The sequence below is a fragment of the Pelodiscus sinensis genome, chromosome 2 (genome assembly GCF_049634645.1).
Source record: "Pelodiscus sinensis isolate JC-2024 chromosome 2, ASM4963464v1, whole genome shotgun sequence".
NCBI classification, from domain to species: domain Eukaryota; kingdom Metazoa; phylum Chordata; order Testudines; family Trionychidae; genus Pelodiscus; species Pelodiscus sinensis.
This window is the reverse complement of record NC_134712.1, coordinates 17,732,210-17,750,621: the sequence shown is the minus strand read 5'-3', so window position 1 is coordinate 17,750,621 and position 18,412 is coordinate 17,732,210. Positions and strand designations below refer to the sequence as shown.

The 18,412-nt window shown below is 46.3% G+C and overlaps 1 protein-coding gene and 1 long non-coding RNA gene across 5 annotated transcripts; one reads left to right on the top strand and one right to left on the bottom strand.

The window, feature by feature from the left end:
* Positions 1-1,075: 1,075 nt before the first annotated feature.
* LRATD2 (LRAT domain containing 2) lies at positions 1,076-8,665 on the bottom strand. 3 transcript variants are annotated; one of them, XM_006123562.4, is made up of 2 exons: positions 8,527-8,665; positions 1,076-7,615 (listed from the first exon to the last, which is right to left on the bottom strand). In XM_006123562.4, exon 2 carries the CDS (start codon positions 7,608-7,610, stop codon positions 6,723-6,725), a length of 888 nt encoding a protein of 295 aa, XP_006123624.1. In that variant the 5' UTR covers positions 7,611-7,615; positions 8,527-8,665; the 3' UTR covers positions 1,076-6,722. The 3 variants fall into 3 exon arrangements, with proteins under 3 accessions (XP_006123624.1, XP_006123627.1, XP_006123625.1); XM_006123565.4 differs by lacking the exon at positions 8,527-8,665 and adding an exon at positions 8,298-8,405; XM_006123563.4 differs by lacking the exon at positions 8,527-8,665 and adding an exon at positions 8,213-8,365.
* Positions 8,045-13,452, top strand: LOC106732055 (uncharacterized). 2 transcript variants are annotated; one of them, XR_012901220.1, is made up of 3 exons: positions 8,045-8,322; positions 11,745-11,835; positions 12,514-13,452. It is a non-coding gene; the product is annotated as an uncharacterized LOC106732055 (long non-coding RNA). The 2 variants fall into 2 exon arrangements; XR_001368300.3 differs by lacking the exon at positions 8,045-8,322 and adding an exon at positions 9,013-9,151.
* The last annotated feature ends 4,960 nt before the right edge of the window (positions 13,453-18,412 follow it).

The following is an 18,412-nucleotide window of genomic DNA, read 5'->3' as shown; positions in this document are numbered from 1 at the left end:
AGGAAAAATATAGTTCAAATAAGGAAGAGATTTTGAAAGATATTATAAATCTTTTATTTCAGTTTAGTTACTATGCAATGCCCTTCATTTTGAAGGAAATGGTACAATCAGGAGTCTGTACTTCTCTCTCAAAAAAAGAAGTGATATTAGCACTAACAATTCAACATTTTACTGACAGACTGCTTACAGAAAAAAGCTCATCGAGGGGAAAAAAAATCACTATGCAGTTACAACTGTTATGATTTAATGAAATGTTGCAATGTTAAATAAAAGTTTCAGGTATGTGTAGAGAACTTCTAATTCTACAGCAATGGAAGAGAATTGTCTGAATTACATGTTTGAAGTTACCCTGATTTTGTTTAAATTCATAAATAAAAGTCTATGGTTTTAAAAACAAAAACTATTCACTGATGAAAGTGACATCTGATTTTTTACTGCAGTATAATTTATAAGACTGGTTGATTTAATATTAATAAAGTAGGTTCCTTTAAGAAACTGCATTTGAAACTATGCAATTCCCTACATTTACTTAAATTTTTCACAGCTGATCTTCCATATAAAATTAAAATTCTGCTTTCAAAAATATTTGTTCCCACATGGCTGTAATAATTATGGTTGGTGCAACTAATTGTCAAAAAGCACAGTTGGCAAAGCACCTGACAAACAGAGCTCCTATGCACCAGGGACAAGTCTTTCATAAAGACTAAAAAAAACTTCCACATTTAAAGTTTGCATCTTATTGGGAGAAATGTATTCCAATCTGTTACCTATTTTAATACTGAAACAGAACATTGAAATTAAATCTGAACATAATAAAAAGACACATTGTGTTTCATTAATACAAAATTGTTGTGTATAACTGGAAGTTCAGATTCACTGTCTGTATTCTTTCACTCTGAAGAAAACATCCCCCCCCCCCCCCAAGTAAGAAAATATAGTTTCTGAAATTGCTTGTATTTTTTTTTAAACCAAGCAGCTCATCACTCTGCCTGAACTTCTGAAGAGTTGCTATAATCAATACTTTGCCTTCAAAGAGAATCAGGAATGGATAAGCTGAAGTAGTTCTAAGTTTATTCCGCCCCCCCCCCCCCCCCATACACATACTGGAAGATACCTGTTTACATCAGATTTTTAAAACAAGTTAATCAAGCAATACAGTAAAACTCCGATGGTCCGGCATCTGATGGTCCGGCACTCCTGATGGTCTGGCAACATCAGGAACTGGGAAGTGCTCCGGTCAGCAGGATCATTGGAGCTGCTCTGCCCCCAGCTTCCCAGATTCAGCCGCTGATAAAACTGACCAGCAGCTGACTCCAGGAAGCCCAAGGCAGAGCTGCTCTGCCCTGGCTTCCTGGAATCAGCCCCTGATCAATTTCAGCAGCAGCTGACGTGGGTACACTTGGGACAGAGCAGCTGGGGTGCTGCCGCTCCTCAGCGCTACTGGACCAACCTGGCAGCCCCCCAGCTGCTCTGTCCCAGGCGTCCCGATTCAGCTGACTTAGGTACATCCGGGGCAGAGAAGCTGGGATGCTGCCGGGTTGGTCCAGTAGCACCGAGGAGCAGCGCTGTGGATCCAACCTGGCAGCACCCCAAATGCTCTGCCCCAGGCGTCCCAAGAGCAGCTGGGGTGCTGTCGGATTTGTCTCGCTGTGTCAAGGGTCGGCGCTACTGGACCAACATGGCAGCACTCCAGCTGCTCTGCTGCAGGTGTCCCCGATTCAGCCGCTGCTGAAACTGACCAGCAGCGGCTGAATCAGGGACTCCCGGGGCACAGTCAAAGGGGGGAGTTATGAGGGGTTTGGGGTGGCATTCCCCCACCCCACCCCAGACCCCTCATAGCCCCCCCCTTCCGATAGTCCGGCATATCTGATAATCCGGCACCCCCTGGGTCCTAAAGGTGCCGGATTATCGGAAGTTTACTGTAGTTGGCGCTTTTATTCAAAGGCCTTTTCCAAGGGTTGGGAGGGGGGGGGGGTAGAGGGGGAGGGGAATGATTTGCATCAAAAACATTGTCAGCCTGAGAAAAAAAAAATACATCTCATCTGCATTTCCTAGCTAGAGTCACATTTACACTTCTTGGACAGTCTGGCCCAACTACTCTGACGCCTGGTTTACACTAAGGGTTGAGTTCGAATTAAGATATGCAACTTCAGCTCCCTTATTTGCATAGCTTAAGTAGAAGTATCTTAACTCTTATTCTGGTCCCATCCACACTGTGGGAAGACAAAGGGAGCATGCTCTCCCTCCGACTTCCTGTACTCCTCATAGAAGCAAGAATATCTGCATCAATGGGCGCGCCCTCTCAATTTGAATTGGCGTGTCTTCACTAGACCTGCTCATTCGAACCCCAGAAGATCGACTGCGGCTATTTTGATCTTATCTGTAGTGTAGACATGGCCTGAGCATATGCATCATGATCCTCTCTAGAGTAGAGTAGTTAGCTCAGTGGCAATGGGATTACCACTGAGAGTAAATTAACATACACAATTAAGCGTCTGTAGGATCAGAAGGCTTTTAAAAAGGAAATCTTAACTTTAGTGTTCAAAATGCAAAGACAAAGCTCTAACATGACCAGACAGACGAGTATGGAAGATATTCTGTGATGCTAAAATTCTGCTTTACAACTAAGTTGCCGGGCAGACTGCTGCCCTCTGCTTAACTTGTGCCATCCATAGATTTCAGGATGCAGTTTTGTTCATTCTCTTTAGAATTATCCTGATTCCCTCCCAAATTAAATACCCCTCAATGGGATTTCCCCCCCCTGCTTACATCAGCATCATGTCTTCCAATCCCACTGTGGGTCTAAGTGGAGAACAGCAGGCCCTGATTCAGCAGGGAAATCAAGCAGTGATTGATTTCAAGGGAGTCTACCTATGAGCTAAAAGCTACGTGTATGCTTACAGCCCTTGCTAAGTCAGGATTTTAATGCAGCTTAGAAGAAGGCTCAGGCCCGCATTTAAAATGGGACCTGCCAATGAAAAATGGAAGTGGGATTCATTGTTTCCTCACTTTGCTGTAAAACAAAGGCCTGAAAGGCTTGAACAAAAAGGGTCTTCCTGTTTTTTTATTTTAAATGTAAACACTAGAAAGTCCAGTATAGTTTACCCTGGAAGATTCTGTGGCTAATGGAAAATAGTCACAGGAGACTGAAAGCTGAGTAACTACAATACTTCTCCTGCAGTGAACTCCTGGCCTGCTTAAGCCTAGTTTGCAACTATTTAGTAATGTTGCCTAAATTAATTATTGGGAGAAGATATGTCTATGTTAAAGATTCAATAGATATCCTTTAAAGGTATGACTGATCATAATAATACATGTGACCCAGCCCCTTTCCAACACAGTCCTCTAATACACATGAAAAGCAGACTGGACCTAATTGATCTTAGTAAGGTCAAACAGAGACGGCAAAAAGCTTTAACGCAAAACTTTTAGTCATTCTTCACGTATTATGAAGTACCAGGAGAGGGTCTATATCTAAAAAAATCCTCTGCAGGTCACACTTCCATATTTCAGTTATACCCATTCTCTAGCTACATGTTTTAATGCAAAAAATACATATTTATTCTAGGTGCAAAGAGACTACATGAAATGTTCTGAATTTCACAGCATAAGTATCAGGAAGCTCAAGAAACAGTGAAATGTAGCTGTTAAGGAATACTTTAGTATGTCTCACTATTTGGGTGAGCTTCTTCATGGAGCTCTGCAACTACATCTGAAGCTTGAGTCACAATATCTCTGTGTGGATTTGTACCAAACTGCACTTGGGAGAGTTGCACGTAAATAAGTACATGAGACAACAAAATAGTTTCACCTAGATCTTAATGGGCTTTCCTCTCAGTTCTCAGCTTTTGACTTGTTTTTAGAAATATGCCTGAGAAGAAGAAGAGAGGTCTGAGTGTTAGTTCTGATGTTCAGACATAGAAGGAAAACATTTTCACAACCCACACACAGTTTAGTATCTCTTCGATGCAAACATGTCTGACATCTATAACAGTTTCCATCCTGTAGGACGTAGAAACTTCTTTAGATCATTAATGACAAAAATAAATCCATTGAGAAGACATCAGAATAATATGCATAAATTTACTTTCAAAATGTAAGATTCTCATGATGGAATTATTTTTAACTTTCAAAAATATTTGTAAGAAAATATTATTTTACATACATATATTACACAGTGAATAAACTTTGTTCTGTACAAAATTTCAGGGTTAGGAACAATAGCTAAACATTAATTCATGGTCTGGTGACCTTAAGCCTCTTGTATCCTATTCAGGATAGCCAATATACAGAGAAGTTCTCCATTTTGTTTAGTAATACAACAGTTACAACCTTAAATAGTTAATGGTAGCTGAACAGAGAAGTAGCCACACATTAACCTTATTACGGATCAGTTCAGCCATGGATAGTTTTCATGCTCTTTGAGCAACATTGCATGTTTAATGGTCACAGTAACTGGAGTATGTCTCAACTGCATATTGAGGAATGATTTCATAAGTACAAAAGCCTGAGCTACAACATTCTAAAGGAGCTTTATGTTTAACAAATTCTCCGTAGGAGCCAAAAATTCACATCCTAAAATTAAACCATAGAAAGTATAAGGGAATAGGTACAATGCATTTTAAGTGGGTAACCCTGTAAATTGATCCCCCCAGAACTCTTCAGAGCAATTTGTTTCTAATGAGGGGAAAACAAAAACAAAAGAAACCCTACTGTGCATTGTCCACTCAAGAGTCACAACAATGGAAGTCTATTTGGAACCTATTTTTCTTTCATACACATGAAAGCTGCTTCATATAGTGTTAATTACTCCAAGGTTGGTATCTGCTTATTTATGATTGACTGGCTTTTTGCCCTAATATTAAAGAACAGAGATTACAGAGTAGAATTACGCTGCAAGCAGTGAAGTAAACTCCTCTAGGGAAAAGAGAGTCATTTTAATACATTGACTAATTATGCTGCATGTTTACGTTAAAATATTGATTTCCGCTATTTAAATGAACTCTCGCTCAGTCAGGTTAGCTTTGTAGCTATTTTGTTTTAAGGGGAGGAAAGTTTATATGAACAGTCCACAGAAAATCACATGCTGAACAGATTTGGAATCCATCAAGTATGAATTACAGCGCATTGGAGATTATAGAAAAAAGGTCCAGTTCTGAAAAGAGTCATTCTGTATAGCAGTGCTGTTTTGGTACATCATATTAGACCTGTAGTACCTTGCCCTCTTCCAAATGCATTAATTGACAGGACTACTCAAGCAACCTTAAAGAGATGGCTCCCACAAGGAGAATGACTATTCCATCTTTCTTTCCCCTAGTGACATCGCTCAGCAGTGTGCCAGGGAAACAACAACAAAACAGAACCGTGAACTTACTCTTCATTAGGGATTTATTTGTAGTGGGTGAACACAGAGAATTTCCCCAGCTTTCAGTAACTTTGCAGTCAAGGAATATATTTCCTTCTTCACTATACTGGTCTTTCTCCTACCTACAATCACTTCCTATTACAGCACTGTCTGCCATGGTGCAAAGATACTGGAAAATGTCTCCTGACTCCTCCCACTAGGAATTTTACCAGTTAGTCAGTCACTAGCCCACATATTCCAGGCAATCAGATTCAAGACATGATTTATTCCCCATGATTAAGTGTTTAAGCAAACAAATCAAAGTGCTATTTGTACTATAGCCTTTAAACAAGACTGATGCCTTGCTGATAAGGCTAAAGGCTCTCATCTCTGGTGGGACTTAACCAAAATGCAAGGCCACCCCGTCAAGGTTAACTTATCCCTAGCTCACCCAAACTCATTGAAACACATGAAGAAGCTGCTTGTAGGGCCCAATCCTGCACCACAAAAGTCTATGGGAACTTTACCACTGAAGTCAGTGGTAACAGGGTCAAGCCCCTAACCAATGCTGTGCATTAAGACCTGGTGATAGGGAGAATCTCAAAATGTTTCAGAGCATCACCATGCATAGACACAGCAATCCTGATTATGGAAATCCTCCCTTTGGGTCAATTCCCACCCCCACTATGCCAATTTAGCTCTAAAAAAGGGCCATTGTACATAAAAGGAAGCCACACAGGCAGGCATTCCCCATGCCCACCTGCAAGTTATTTTAATTAAGAACATTGTGCATGTCAAACCCTATTTCACAAAGTTAACTGTGATTTATCCCTTAAATCCTTTGAGGATTGGGGGTTGGGTGGGAAGCCACAGAGATCTGGCACCAGCAGACCAAGGTAAACAGTTTGCTGAAATACAAACAGGAACCACAAGATAACTAGCTGGAGAGGAGGCAAGTGAAGGGGGTGGGGGAAAATGAACTTCCCAGCAATGACAGTCAATCATGCCCTTGAGATATAGGGCTCTATCCTACAAGGGCATCTCCCACTGAAGTCAGTAGAAACTGAAAGCTCTCAGCACCATGTCAGATTACACCTACTCACAGCCAAAGGACTGATGGTTTGGGGAGGAGGGTAATACATGGGGTGGTGGTAACTCCCTGAGTTTTACCCTCCTCAAATAAGTCAGCAATTTACCAAGCACTGAAGGAGTTAAGTGCTAAAGCCCAGACACTTAATCAGCTTTCCCCCTTCCTTTCACATGTGATTGGAATGAAGCTGCACTGAAGCAGCCCAAAGGGCTTATAACAGCTCAATTTCGCAGCCTTCAGTTTTAATCCCCATCACCCAGCCTAAGCAGCATGATGGTGCTGATTCTGCTACTCAGCAGCTGTCTGGGCCCCTGGATCCTCCTCTTCTTCCTCCTCCTCTGCAGCTTGCAGATGGCTGGAAAGCTCCTGGATCACAGCAGCCCTACCAATCTGGTCATTCCGCCTCTTCTCCATGATCAGATCCTCCAGGCTCTGGAACTCCAGCGTGTGGCTGCGTTTGTCCCCCAGCCGGATCTGCAACCGGTAGGGCTGCTTGCCTATGCGCAGCTCCCCACCAATTTTAAACTCCCGTTTGCCATAGCGGCACCAGGCAGCAAAGCACTCAGAGTTCCTCCAGCTCAGCTCCCGATCCTTGCAGCCCACCTGCTCCAGGGCATTCCGCACCACCGTGGCTGGGCTCAGGGGCTTGTAACGGTACAAATAACTGGCAATGCGACCTCTCCTGCCCTGGCTGGCATCAGTCAGGAAGCTGTTCACCACCTCCAGCCGATGAAGATGCACTACCTGAAAATCCCCAACATACACTGCCCAGTGTGGATACTGGGCCTGGCACACAAACTCCACCAGGTCACCTGGTTTGCATCTGTTCAGCAAGTTCTCTGGTGTGTAAGTGGTCAGGTGTCCCCCACCTCCTCCATCCCTCTCATCTGTTGGGGTATCATCCCCAGTAAAGCTTTTCTGGTAGATACACTCATCCCGGTAATAAACCGAACACTCCACCTCGTGCAAGCGGGAATCATAGGGCTGTGGTGTGGGGTACTCGCCTCCCGTATTTTGGGCCACCGAGTCCTGCTGCTGCTCCATCTCGTCGTCATCATTGGAAAAGATGTAGGACACCCCGATCCGGGGGCCCTCGTCTCTGTCCATACCCGTGGGGTCAGCCGTGGGAACTTCCTTGTAGCTTAAGTGGGTCAGTTTCTCCACCTGGTTCCCCATGCCCACTGCAAGGACACAAACAACAGGCGGCCATCAGCAAGAGGCCTGCACCAATGGGCCAGCAGAAAAGGATGAAGGAGACAAAGCTGTGCCACCCTGCCCCAAACTTCACTGCCCTGGCAGGGATCTCAAAGCAGCAGCTGCAGCACACTCTTTCCACAGCTGTGGTAGCGCCAGCGCTGGGAGAGCAGACGTGGGGAATATGCACTGGCTCCCTGGGGAGAGGGGAGGTCCTTTTGCTTCCTGCACGGGGGCGCAACGCAAAGGCAGAGCCGGGCGCCCCCCGCTGCACTTCCGCGGGCTCAGCCTCGAGGGGGCGCGAGGCGAAGGGGAGCGCGCGGGGCCCCCGGCCGGCCGTGCGGTCGGGTCCCTGGGCACAGAGACAAAGGCAGGGCAGCGCGTGGCGCGCCTCTCCCCCGGGGAGTGGCGCGAGCAGGAAGCCAGGGCTGGCAAGGGCACGCGCGGCGGGGCAGGGCCACCTGTTCACGGGCGCAGCCCTAGCGCGGGGAGTCGCACTTCCACCTGGTGGCCGAGCGGGAAGGGCGCCAGGCCGGAGCGCAGCAAGGGTGCAGGGAGCGCGGCGCCGGGAGGCGCGAACCCACCTGTTGGCGGCTGCCAGGAGCGGGACGCGCCGGGAAGCGAGGGCAGCGCCCTGCTCTGCAGCCCGCCCAGCGCCCCGCCACTCACCCTGCGCCAAGCGCAGCGCGGCCAGGTGCGCCTGCCCCGTCCCGCTTCCTCCCGCCGGCTCCTCCTCCACCGGGGCGCCCGGAAACTTACCGGGCGGGAAGGGCTCGGCTGCTCCCCGGCGCGGGGCTAGGGCCAGCAGGCTGGGGCTGCAGCCGCCTTGCTCCCAGCGCCGGGCGAGGCGTGGCGCCGGCTCATGTCTCCTTCCCCCTTCGCGCCCCCCTGCTCTCACCTGGCCAGCGCCCGGGCCAGCCGCAGGCTGCGCTTCCCTCCGGCCGGGCTGAGCAACAAGCGCTGGAGCCGGAGCAGGGGGAGGGATTCTAGATCCGGCTGTGGACTCCCCGGCGAGAGCTCAGCCCCCAGCATTTAAAGAGACCGCTCGCCTTTTCCTCGCGCCCGGCCCCCGGTAGCTGGGCTCCCCCGGCCGGCCAGTCGTGCGTCCGCCCTGCCCCCAGGCGGGATCCGGTGGCTGGGGCCCGCTGGTGGAGTGGGGAGCACGCTGTGTCTTTAAGGGCGAGGCGCCACCGAAGAGCAGCCTGCCCGCGTGGGGGAAACTCACTGGGATCCGGAGTTTGCCCGGGACAACAAAACTCGCAGCAGCCGGACATTGATTTACCCTCCTCCGTCTTGCCTGTCCCGGTTCAGAGGGAATCCCAGCGCGGCTGGCAGGAGCCCGGGCACCGCAATAAGAAAAGCTCCGGCTGCAGCCCCCCTCCCAGGCTGATCTGTTATTCTTCAGATTAATATTGATCAGCCTTTTACCAGTGGGGTTTAGCTGTAATGGTGATAAATACCTCGTGTTGCAGCGGGCTATAGCTCGCTGCTTGGAAGGGAGCCCCGGCTGTTCCGCAGCTCCGGTTTGTATTCCCAGGGCTGTTTCCACGGGGTGTCAGACCCTTCCGTGTGTGACCACGGTGAAATGCACGGCATCTCTTTGAGGCAGCCCCCAAAAATAACAGTTGTAAAAGAAACAAAAGAGAAAACCTCTGCTCTCCTGGGCTGACCTGATTTGTTAGATGCCACCATAAACAGTGCCTATGTTTTAATATGAATTTTAATTTTTTTTAAACCAGGAGAAGTGTTTCTATTTCAATGCGGGGCATTATTAGTCTTTGCTTCTAGATATAAATGATCACTGCTGGTCGGAATATTCCTTTTAATTCTTCTGGTTGAAGGAGATAATGCAAGATTCTATTCTGCTTTCTTATTTACTATCTAGGTGTGAGCTTTATTATTTTTAAGACTTGCTAGCAAATCTAATCTCTAAAACAGAACTTTTAGAGGAAGTATTTGGCCCCTGAAAGCAGAGCTTTATTGTCATGCCATTTTCAAACCCAGATATTCAGATCCGGTTTTGAGCATAATCTGAACCAAAATGGCCCTGCATTACTACAGTGATGAGCACGGTATAAGAAACTGAATAGAATAGTTTATTTCAAATAGCCTACATCTCTGATTTCAAATACAGAACTGATATTAGGAAAGGTTAGCTCAAGGGCGGCCAAATAATTTTTTGCTAGGGCCACTTTGGAAATTTTTGAAGTGGCCCTGGGCCACACAGCAAAGGGCGGGACATCAAGCAGAAGGGGCGGGGCCAAGATACTTCTGAGTTCCCCACCCTCAGACAATGATTGGTCTGAGGATGACCGAGTGCCTTTGTTCTCCCCCTTCCCCCACATTCTCCCTAGGTGCCCATGCCCCTGGGTGGGAGGAGACTTCCCGCACTCCCCCTGCCTTCAGGCCAATTAGGGCCTGTGGGCAAAGGAGCGCAGGAAGTCTTCTCTGCTCTGCCTCCACCCTGCCAGTGTAACCCACACACGAGTGTGGTTACTGAGCAATGCAAGTGGTACCTAGACCACAGCAACAGTAAAGATCAAGACACCTTTACAGCATGGGCTGGGAGCCAGCTGGCTTTTAGCTCAGAGGGTAGAGGCTCCTATACTACGCTTCAGAGGTTGGTGGCGGTTACAAGAGCAGCAGCGCTTCAAAGTGCTAATGTGCTCCTGGCAGGGCGGGTGGAGACTTTCTGAACTCCCCCAACCCCAGACTCTAATTGGCCTGGGGCAGGAGGAGCAGCAGGGCCTCCACGGGCTGGATCCAGCCCGCAGAGGCCCTTTTGCCCACCCTTGGGTTAGCTACTTCTTTAGATCAGCTTGCGCGTGAGATGAGAATTGTGTTCTTCAGAATACCTTTTGGTGTTTTGTGTCTGCGTGTTAGGGAAACACACAAAATCCAGGAAGTTGATGACCATGGATGAGCTCTTTGGGTCTGGGACCATTGGTTTTCTGTTTGTACAGTCCCTACCACAATGTACCCAATCTATGAATGGGACTCAAAAGTGGGATCCTACTAAAAGGATCTCCCTGCTCCAGAGACAAAATATTTTCTCCCATTCTGGTCATGGAACTTATTAGCCTGCTTCCAGCCAGTTGTAACTTAGAGAGCATCTACATCACACTCTTATTTCAAAATAACAATGTGAGCATCTACACAGCCCTTCCATTATTTCAAAATAATTTTGAAATAATGGACGGCTTATTCCAAAATCTGTAAACCTCATTATATGAGGAATAATGCCTATTCCGAAATAGCCTATTTCAAAATAAGGCATGTGTAGACACTCCACTGCTGCTATTTCGAAATAGCCCCTCAACAGGGCCATTCTAAGTTACTCCTCCCCAGCTCTAGATTGAGATAGCATGTTTACATTAGGGAAGCCTGCCTCGGACTAATTTTGAGGCTTCCTTGCAGTGTAGATGTGCTATATCAGAATAACTATCCTGGAATAACTTAATTCAAAATAAGCGTGCAGTGTAGACGTACCGTTACTTAACTACCACTTACCTAAAATTCATTGTTGGTCCCAAGGGGTTGGCAGTACCATTTTTAAGGGCCATATGTCAACTGGGATCAGGGTTTATTATCTGAATCAATTTCAAATTGGGTGATTGCTCTGCTGTAGATGTACTGTTCTCCAGCTCTGCTCTCATCTCCTCCTTCCTGGCTTAACAACTCCCCCCAAAACTGGTTAATTTCCTTCAGCCTTCAACACCTTACCAGCTGGTTTTTTTCGTTTGATCCTTTTGCTGTGACACTGTTTCCTTTCTAAGCATAGGCCTAGAATCCCCAGTCATTGCTGCATCTGCTTCTTTTATAGAAGGACAGAGAATCCTAGATGGATTGTAAAAAAATACTGATACGGGGCCATTGTTACTCTAGTAAAGGCATCCCCTGTGGGTTACAGAACTGTCACAAGATGAAAGTGCATTGATAGTAGAGCATGATTTGTGTTACTGACATCAGGTGTATATGGTGCTTCAGCAACAAACATAGAAGACAAGAGTGAGATCCTCAAAGACATTTAGGTGTCTAACTCCCACTGATTTCAGTGCGGGTTGAGCTCCCAAAAACCTCTGAGGATCTTAACCAAGGTGCCCTCTTTCTCAACAGGCTTACAATCTGATTCAGAGCACTAACCTAGCTAGTGAAGACATCAGATCATGAAGGAAGTGGAGGGTATTGCATTTGAGAAATAATTGATGTAAGTATGATTACACTTGGCTTCAGTAAATTTCTGACATCTCATTAGAGGGTGGAGGGTTCGAGGAAGATTGATAGACTAGGTGGAAAGAAAAGCGGGTTCAGAACATGTTTGGAATAAAGCTTGGGTTATTGAGTTAAGGTGATAGGGAGAAGATCAAAAGGAACTGGAAGGACTCTGTTTAGACACATACCAGTCATTGAATAGGTTTCCTTGTGATGATGTACATGTAGGAGAGGCCTTTCCCCTTCAAATAACACAGGATATTATTTTCTGAACATCTGGAGTCTATTAAATACACATTCTCATTAAAACAAGTACTACGTTTATATGTATTAATACCTGTTTTCTCGTATACTAAAAAGTGTCCTGGTCTGTATGCTTTTATAGTATTTTTTTTCCATTGTGTTTTCATTTTATATCTTTTACCTTATTTTGTTCCTAATGAAATAATTAATTTCTCTTTGAATGGCTGCAGGACACAATTCTGGCCAAAATATTTATCTGTGGATTTAGAAGGCATTAAAGTAGCCAAAAGTGAACACCGAAAATCAATTAAAACTAACCCCCCAGAAACTGAAAACCAAAATCCCTAATTACTTGTAATAATTAGGATTTCATCATAGATCTCAAAGTACTTTACAAAAAAGGGTAACTTTCACTGTCTCCATTTTATAGGTTGAGATCCTGAGGTGCAACTTTTCTGTCTATCAGCCTAGTGCATTGCTCACAGCTTTGCTGCTGGGCATGAACAGTTTGCCATCTTCAACATTACACATACATTTTCTGCAGTTCTTTTAACTTAGAAAATAAAACATTTTGATGCTGGTTTGGATCTAGATTTAAAGTTCGGAACATGGTGTATGTATGAGAAGAGGTTTTGTTGCATTGTTCTTCATGATTCCAAGGAGCAAGGCCAGATCCTCAAAGGTAGGTTCTGAACTAACTGTTAGGTGTTATATACCTTTTAGGATCTGGGCCAGTTCTCCCCAACAGGAGCTACTTCTGAATGTTTATGGTACAATCTCATCTAAAAATATATGGGCTTTGTCTACACTGCAGGGTTTTTGCACAAGAAGCCTTTTGCGGAAAAGTTCTTGCACAAAACTTCTTGTGCAAAAGTGCATCCAGACCTCAAAGCACATTGCAAAAGCGATTTGCTTTTGCGCAAGAGAGCATCCACACTGCATGGACACTCGTATCTAAGAAATGACCATCCGAGCATCTGTGCTTTTTCCGATAGGGATTTCTTGCACAAAAACCTCTCGGGAGCATCCACACCTGCCTTTTTGTGCAAGAGCTGTAGCGCAAAAAGGAGTTCTTCCTCATGGGGAGAGGAATAACTCTACTGGCAAGGGCCCTCTGTTTTGTCAATTTTCTTGTGCAAAAATGCACTTGAGGTGTGGATGCTCTGCCGGTTTTTGCGCAAAAACCTTGGGCTGTGTCTACACTGGGCCACTTATTCCGGAAAAGCAGCCGCTTTTCCGGAATAACTTGCCAGCTGTCTACACTGGCCGCTTGCTTTTCCGGAAAAGCAATGACGATCTACTGTAAAATTGTCAGTGCTTTTCCGGAAAAACTATGCTGCTCCCGTTCGGGCAAAAGTCCTTTTCCGGAAAAACTGTTCCAGAAAAGGGCCAGTGAAGACAGCACAGTAGTCTTTTCCGCAAAAAAGCCCCGATCGTGAAAATGACGATCGGGGCTTTTTTGCGGAAAAGCGCGTCTACATTGGCCACAGATGTTTTCCGGAAAAGCATCCTGCCAATGTAGACGTGCTTTTTCCAGAAATACTTATAATGGAAAACTGTTCCGTTTTAAGCATTTCTGGAAAAGGGTGCCAGTGTAGACATAGCCTTGCAGTGTAGACATAGCCTTGGGTGAAATCCTGGCTCCACTGCAGTCTGTGGCAGGATCACCACTGAGTTCAATGAAGCCAGTACTTTATCCTATGTTTGCAAATAAAGTCTTCTTTCAGCGCTGCGGCTTATTTTTCTTGCTGAAACCAAGCACAACATCGGCTTACATATCTCAGATGTCCTTTAATGACACTAGGTAGGTAGATTCTGTTGGTGGGAGAAACAAGCTATTGAGCCACACAGAGCTCTTCTCCCCTGGCTCTAATAACCCAATAACCAAATAGGTCTTTCTCATTTCTGATTTTAACAGCATCACAAAGCAAAGGACAGCATCACCTGTCTGAAGTCTGCAAGTGACATTAGTCAATTCCTTTACGTTGGCCAGTGTGCAGCTGTATCACTTGAATAGTCTTTGGACCAGAGTTTTAAAGGTATTGTTATGCTGCAGCTTTGGTGAACTCCATGGAAGCTGGGAGACATAATAGCCAGTCTTCATTTAGAATACGTGTGAAAAGCAATTAAACTCCTTTATAGACTAGATAGCTGAAAGAGCAGGAGCCACCACCCAAAGCATACAGCAAGTGCTAGGCTGGAGCAGGAGTTGAGCCATGCCACCTGAAGATTTTCCCTGGGGTCTGAGTGCAAATGCAGTGATGTGGGGATTGTTTGATGGAGCTGTGTGTGACAGTAAGAGAAGGTTCAGAAGCGCCATAGAAGCAGAGAAAGAGCCTCTAGACACAGCCAAAGAAGCATTTGTAGGGTAATCCTGCGAAAAAGCCGATGTGCATGTCCACTGGCAGAATTGAAGGTACCTATGGACTTAATTGGTGGAAATGTAAGTGCCTGTTGGGGTAGGTAGCAACTGAGTAGGGTTTTGAGGAACTACATTTTGGGCGTAGGTAGCTATCATGGGAGTTAGGTGCCTAAATCTCTTTGGTCTAGCCATGGACACTTATCTGAGTATTTTGGAGCCTTACTACCTTTAAAAATCTGGCCCTTTGTGCTTCACTCAGGACAGCTAAACCACCATGCTGTTGCCAGGAAGATCTGAAAGGGAAAGGCAGTACAGATCATCTCTGTTAAAAACAGTCCAAATGGGGCCTCTAATTGCCACGTCTATCACATCAGTGAACATCGTTTTTTTCCCCTGAAAGTCTTTCTGGAAGCTTAAGACTCTGCTAACTACTTTTGACATTGTAATTTGTGACTACTTGTGAACTGTGGGGGCTGAGATTGCCATAGCCACAACGTTTATGACTAAAGCATCCAAGCTGTACCTCAGCAGCTTCGCTGGAGGTTTTTTTTAATCATCTCACTGCCACAAATGCAAACAAAGTCATTCAAATACAGTGTGTAGCAGAGATCGGGACACTTGAGAATGTGGGCTCCCACCTTAGGGGGTAATCCTACCAAAATAGCCTGGCATAGTGATGGTGAGATATCAGTGCTATCTAGCAACTGCAGGGGATTCAATATACCAGTCAAAACACCATAGCACCCAGCCTAGGAGGCCCCAAACAGAAAATATTCAGCAAAGGGAATGAGCCGTCTCGACTCTCATTTCCTTTTTGCTAATTAAACATGAAATATTAAAGCAATTAAATATTAACTAAACTTTAGCTTATTAATGAATCCTTACAACATGTTTGGGAGGTAAGTTAGCCTGAATTATTATCTTCATTTTGAATATGGGGAAACTGAGGTATGGAGTGGTAAAGTGACTTGCCTGGGGACTGAGAGGATGTCAGTAGCAGAGCTAGGAATAGACTGTAGCTCCTGACTCTTCATCTTGTACTCTTAAGCACTTGGACAAGACCTCTCCTTTTACAGGCAAGGATTTTAAAGTGGTTTGCGAGCAGTAATTTTACCTCAAGTATGCTCCAGAGAGATATCAGCAGTGCTTTTTTGTGACAGTACTGTCTGGTATGCAGTACTGGCACCACCAGTCAGAGCTTACTTGGAAAGAACGGAGCGTACCGGCATCTCTGTAATGAAAATGGCCATCTTAAAGGGGCTGTGTCTCTTGAAAGGGCAATCCCTTTCCCCCCTTGTTTTTTGCTCAACAACTTTTCCCCTGGAGTACTGGCATTTTTTTTAATAAAAAAAAGCACTGGGTATCAGTATATATATACTTTACAACTGGCTAAACTAAGGCAGAGTGTGTCGATCAGCAAGGCAGTAGCATCGAGCAGGGAGTACCCAATTACTGCTCTAAGCATTAGACCAGGGTTTTTTGTGGGTCATGGCTTGTAAGGATAAGGTGCTAGCTGGCCATGAGACACTTTGTTTACCTGAGCATCTGCTCATAGCTCCCAGTGGCTGTGGTTTGCCATTCCTGGCCAATGGGAGCTGTAGGACGTGGTGCTCCCATTGGTCAGGAACAGCCTATTGCAGCTGTTGGGAACTGCGAGCGACCATGCCTGTGGACGCTCAGGTAAACAAAGCATCTTGCGGCCAGCTAGCAGCTTACCCATCTACGCTGTGACTCAAAGTTTGAAGAACCCTGTACTAGACTAGTTCTCCTTTACACAGCTCAACTTTTTGTCAGACGTCACTGCAGTACTAACTACAGTAAAAATTGCACTGCAACATTACACCTTGACAGAAAAAAGACACATCAACTCTTCTCCCCCTATCTTCATGTGCTATTTTTGGTCAATGGGAATCCATTGTAAGCATCCATCAATGAGAACCAGCAAGGAAGATGAACAAGGGAGGAGCTGGACAACTCCTGCACTTAGTAATTGCCTTCCTGATGAAGGGTGTGGTCCAAAAACCCAATGAAGCCAATAGAAAAAAATCTCATTGTCTTCTGCATGTTTTGAATCAAGCCCTGAAGCAGCATGTGTGTGGTAAGTCATGTTAATGTGTGCTGTTACTTCCAGCCCTTCATGCCTTAAGCAAATGTCTCTCTCCAATGACTAAGCAGCTACTACATCGGAATGGAGAGAAGACCCAGAGAGATCAAGTCCCGATCAAGGCTCATATGTCCCCAAAAGGCAGGATTCTTTTGATATCACGAGAAAAAGAATCAAGAGAAGTCATGGTCCAATGGTTTAAGGCATCAGGCTGGGGCTTTGAGTTCATTTCCTTTCTCTGTCACAGACTTCCTGGGCAAGTCACTTAGGCCTAGAGCTCTCAAAGTTGGATAAGCACCTGACTCTCAAGGGCCTTAGTCTCTGAGGGCTAGGTCCACAAAGGTACTTAGGTGCTTTATGGCCTATTTAAGTGCCTAAATCCACCTTATGGCACTGCTGGCATGCTCAGAACCACTGCCCAGCCAAGTAGGCACCTAGTCCCCACGTCACCTGGCTTTCCACTGGTGGTCTAGCACAAAGCTGACTCAGCCCTCATGCCTTCATACAGGAAGCTCCCACTCACACTGCAGCAGAATTTCCAAAGGAAGCATTCCTTATCTAACTCCCCAGAAAAACCAGACCTGGTGAGCATTCTCAGGGTATGTTTACATTACAAAGTTAGTTCGAACTAACGGACGTTAGTTCAAACTAACTTTCATAGGCGCTACACTAGCGCTTCGTTAGTTCGAACTTAATTCGAACTAACGGAGCGCTTAGTTCGAACTAGGTAATCCTCATTCCACGAGGATTAAGCCTAGTTCGAACTTACTAGTTCGAATTAAGGGCTGTGTAGCCCCTTAATTCGAACTAGTGGGAGGCTAGCCCTCCCCAGCTTTCCCTGGTGGCCACTCTGGCCAACACCAGGGAAACTCGTCTGCCCCCCTCCCGGCCCCGGACCCCTTAAAGGGGCACGGGCTGGCTACGGTGTCCGTGCCAGGTGCAAGCCTGCCAGAACCCAGCCAGCAGACCCTGCACCTGGCACGGATTGAGCCACCCACCCGATGCCCCCCAGCCCTCCCCCTCTTCCCGGGACCAGGCTGGCGGCTCCCGGGAGCTTGCCCGGGACCACAAGAGGCAGGCACCCGCCTGGGCTAGTGCGGACATCGTGGACCTTGTCCACGACCTCCGCACTAGGCACAGGAAAGTGGCCAGCTAGGGCAGGAGAGCTGCCAGCCTGGCCACCCAGGAGCAGGTGTGCATGAAAATCAAGGGGGTCCACTGAGACCCCCGACCCTGAGCTTACAATGGCCGTCCTGGGTCAGACCAAAAGTCCATCTAGCCCAGTAGCCTGTCTGCCTACAGCGGCCAACCCTAGGGATCCTGGAGGGGATGGACCGAAGACAGTGACCAAGCCATTTCTCTCGTGCCATCCCTCTCCAGCCTTCCACAAACCTTGGGCAGGGACACCACTCCTACCCCCTGGCTAATACCACTCCATGGACCCAACCTCCATGACTTGATCTCACTTCCCTTTAAACTCTGTTCTAGTTCTATCCTTCACAGCCTCCTGCAGCAAGGAGTTCCACAGGTTGACTCTTTGCTTTGTGAAGAACAACTTTCTGTTACTAGTTTGAAGCCTGCTACCCATTCCTTTCCTTTGGTGTCCTCTAGTCCTTCTTTATGGGAACTAATGAAGAACTTTTCTGTATGCACCCTCTCCACCCAACTCCTGCTTTTAGAGACCTCTATCCTGTCCCCCCTCCGTCTCCTCTTTTCTAAGCTGAGAAGTCCCAGTCTCTTTAGCCTCTCTTCATATGGGACCTGTTCCCAAACCCTCATCATTTTAGTTGCCCTCCCCTCTCCCAGCCTCTCTCTTCCCCTCTCCCACCTCCTTTTCCCAGTCTCCCCCAGTTTTGTTCAATA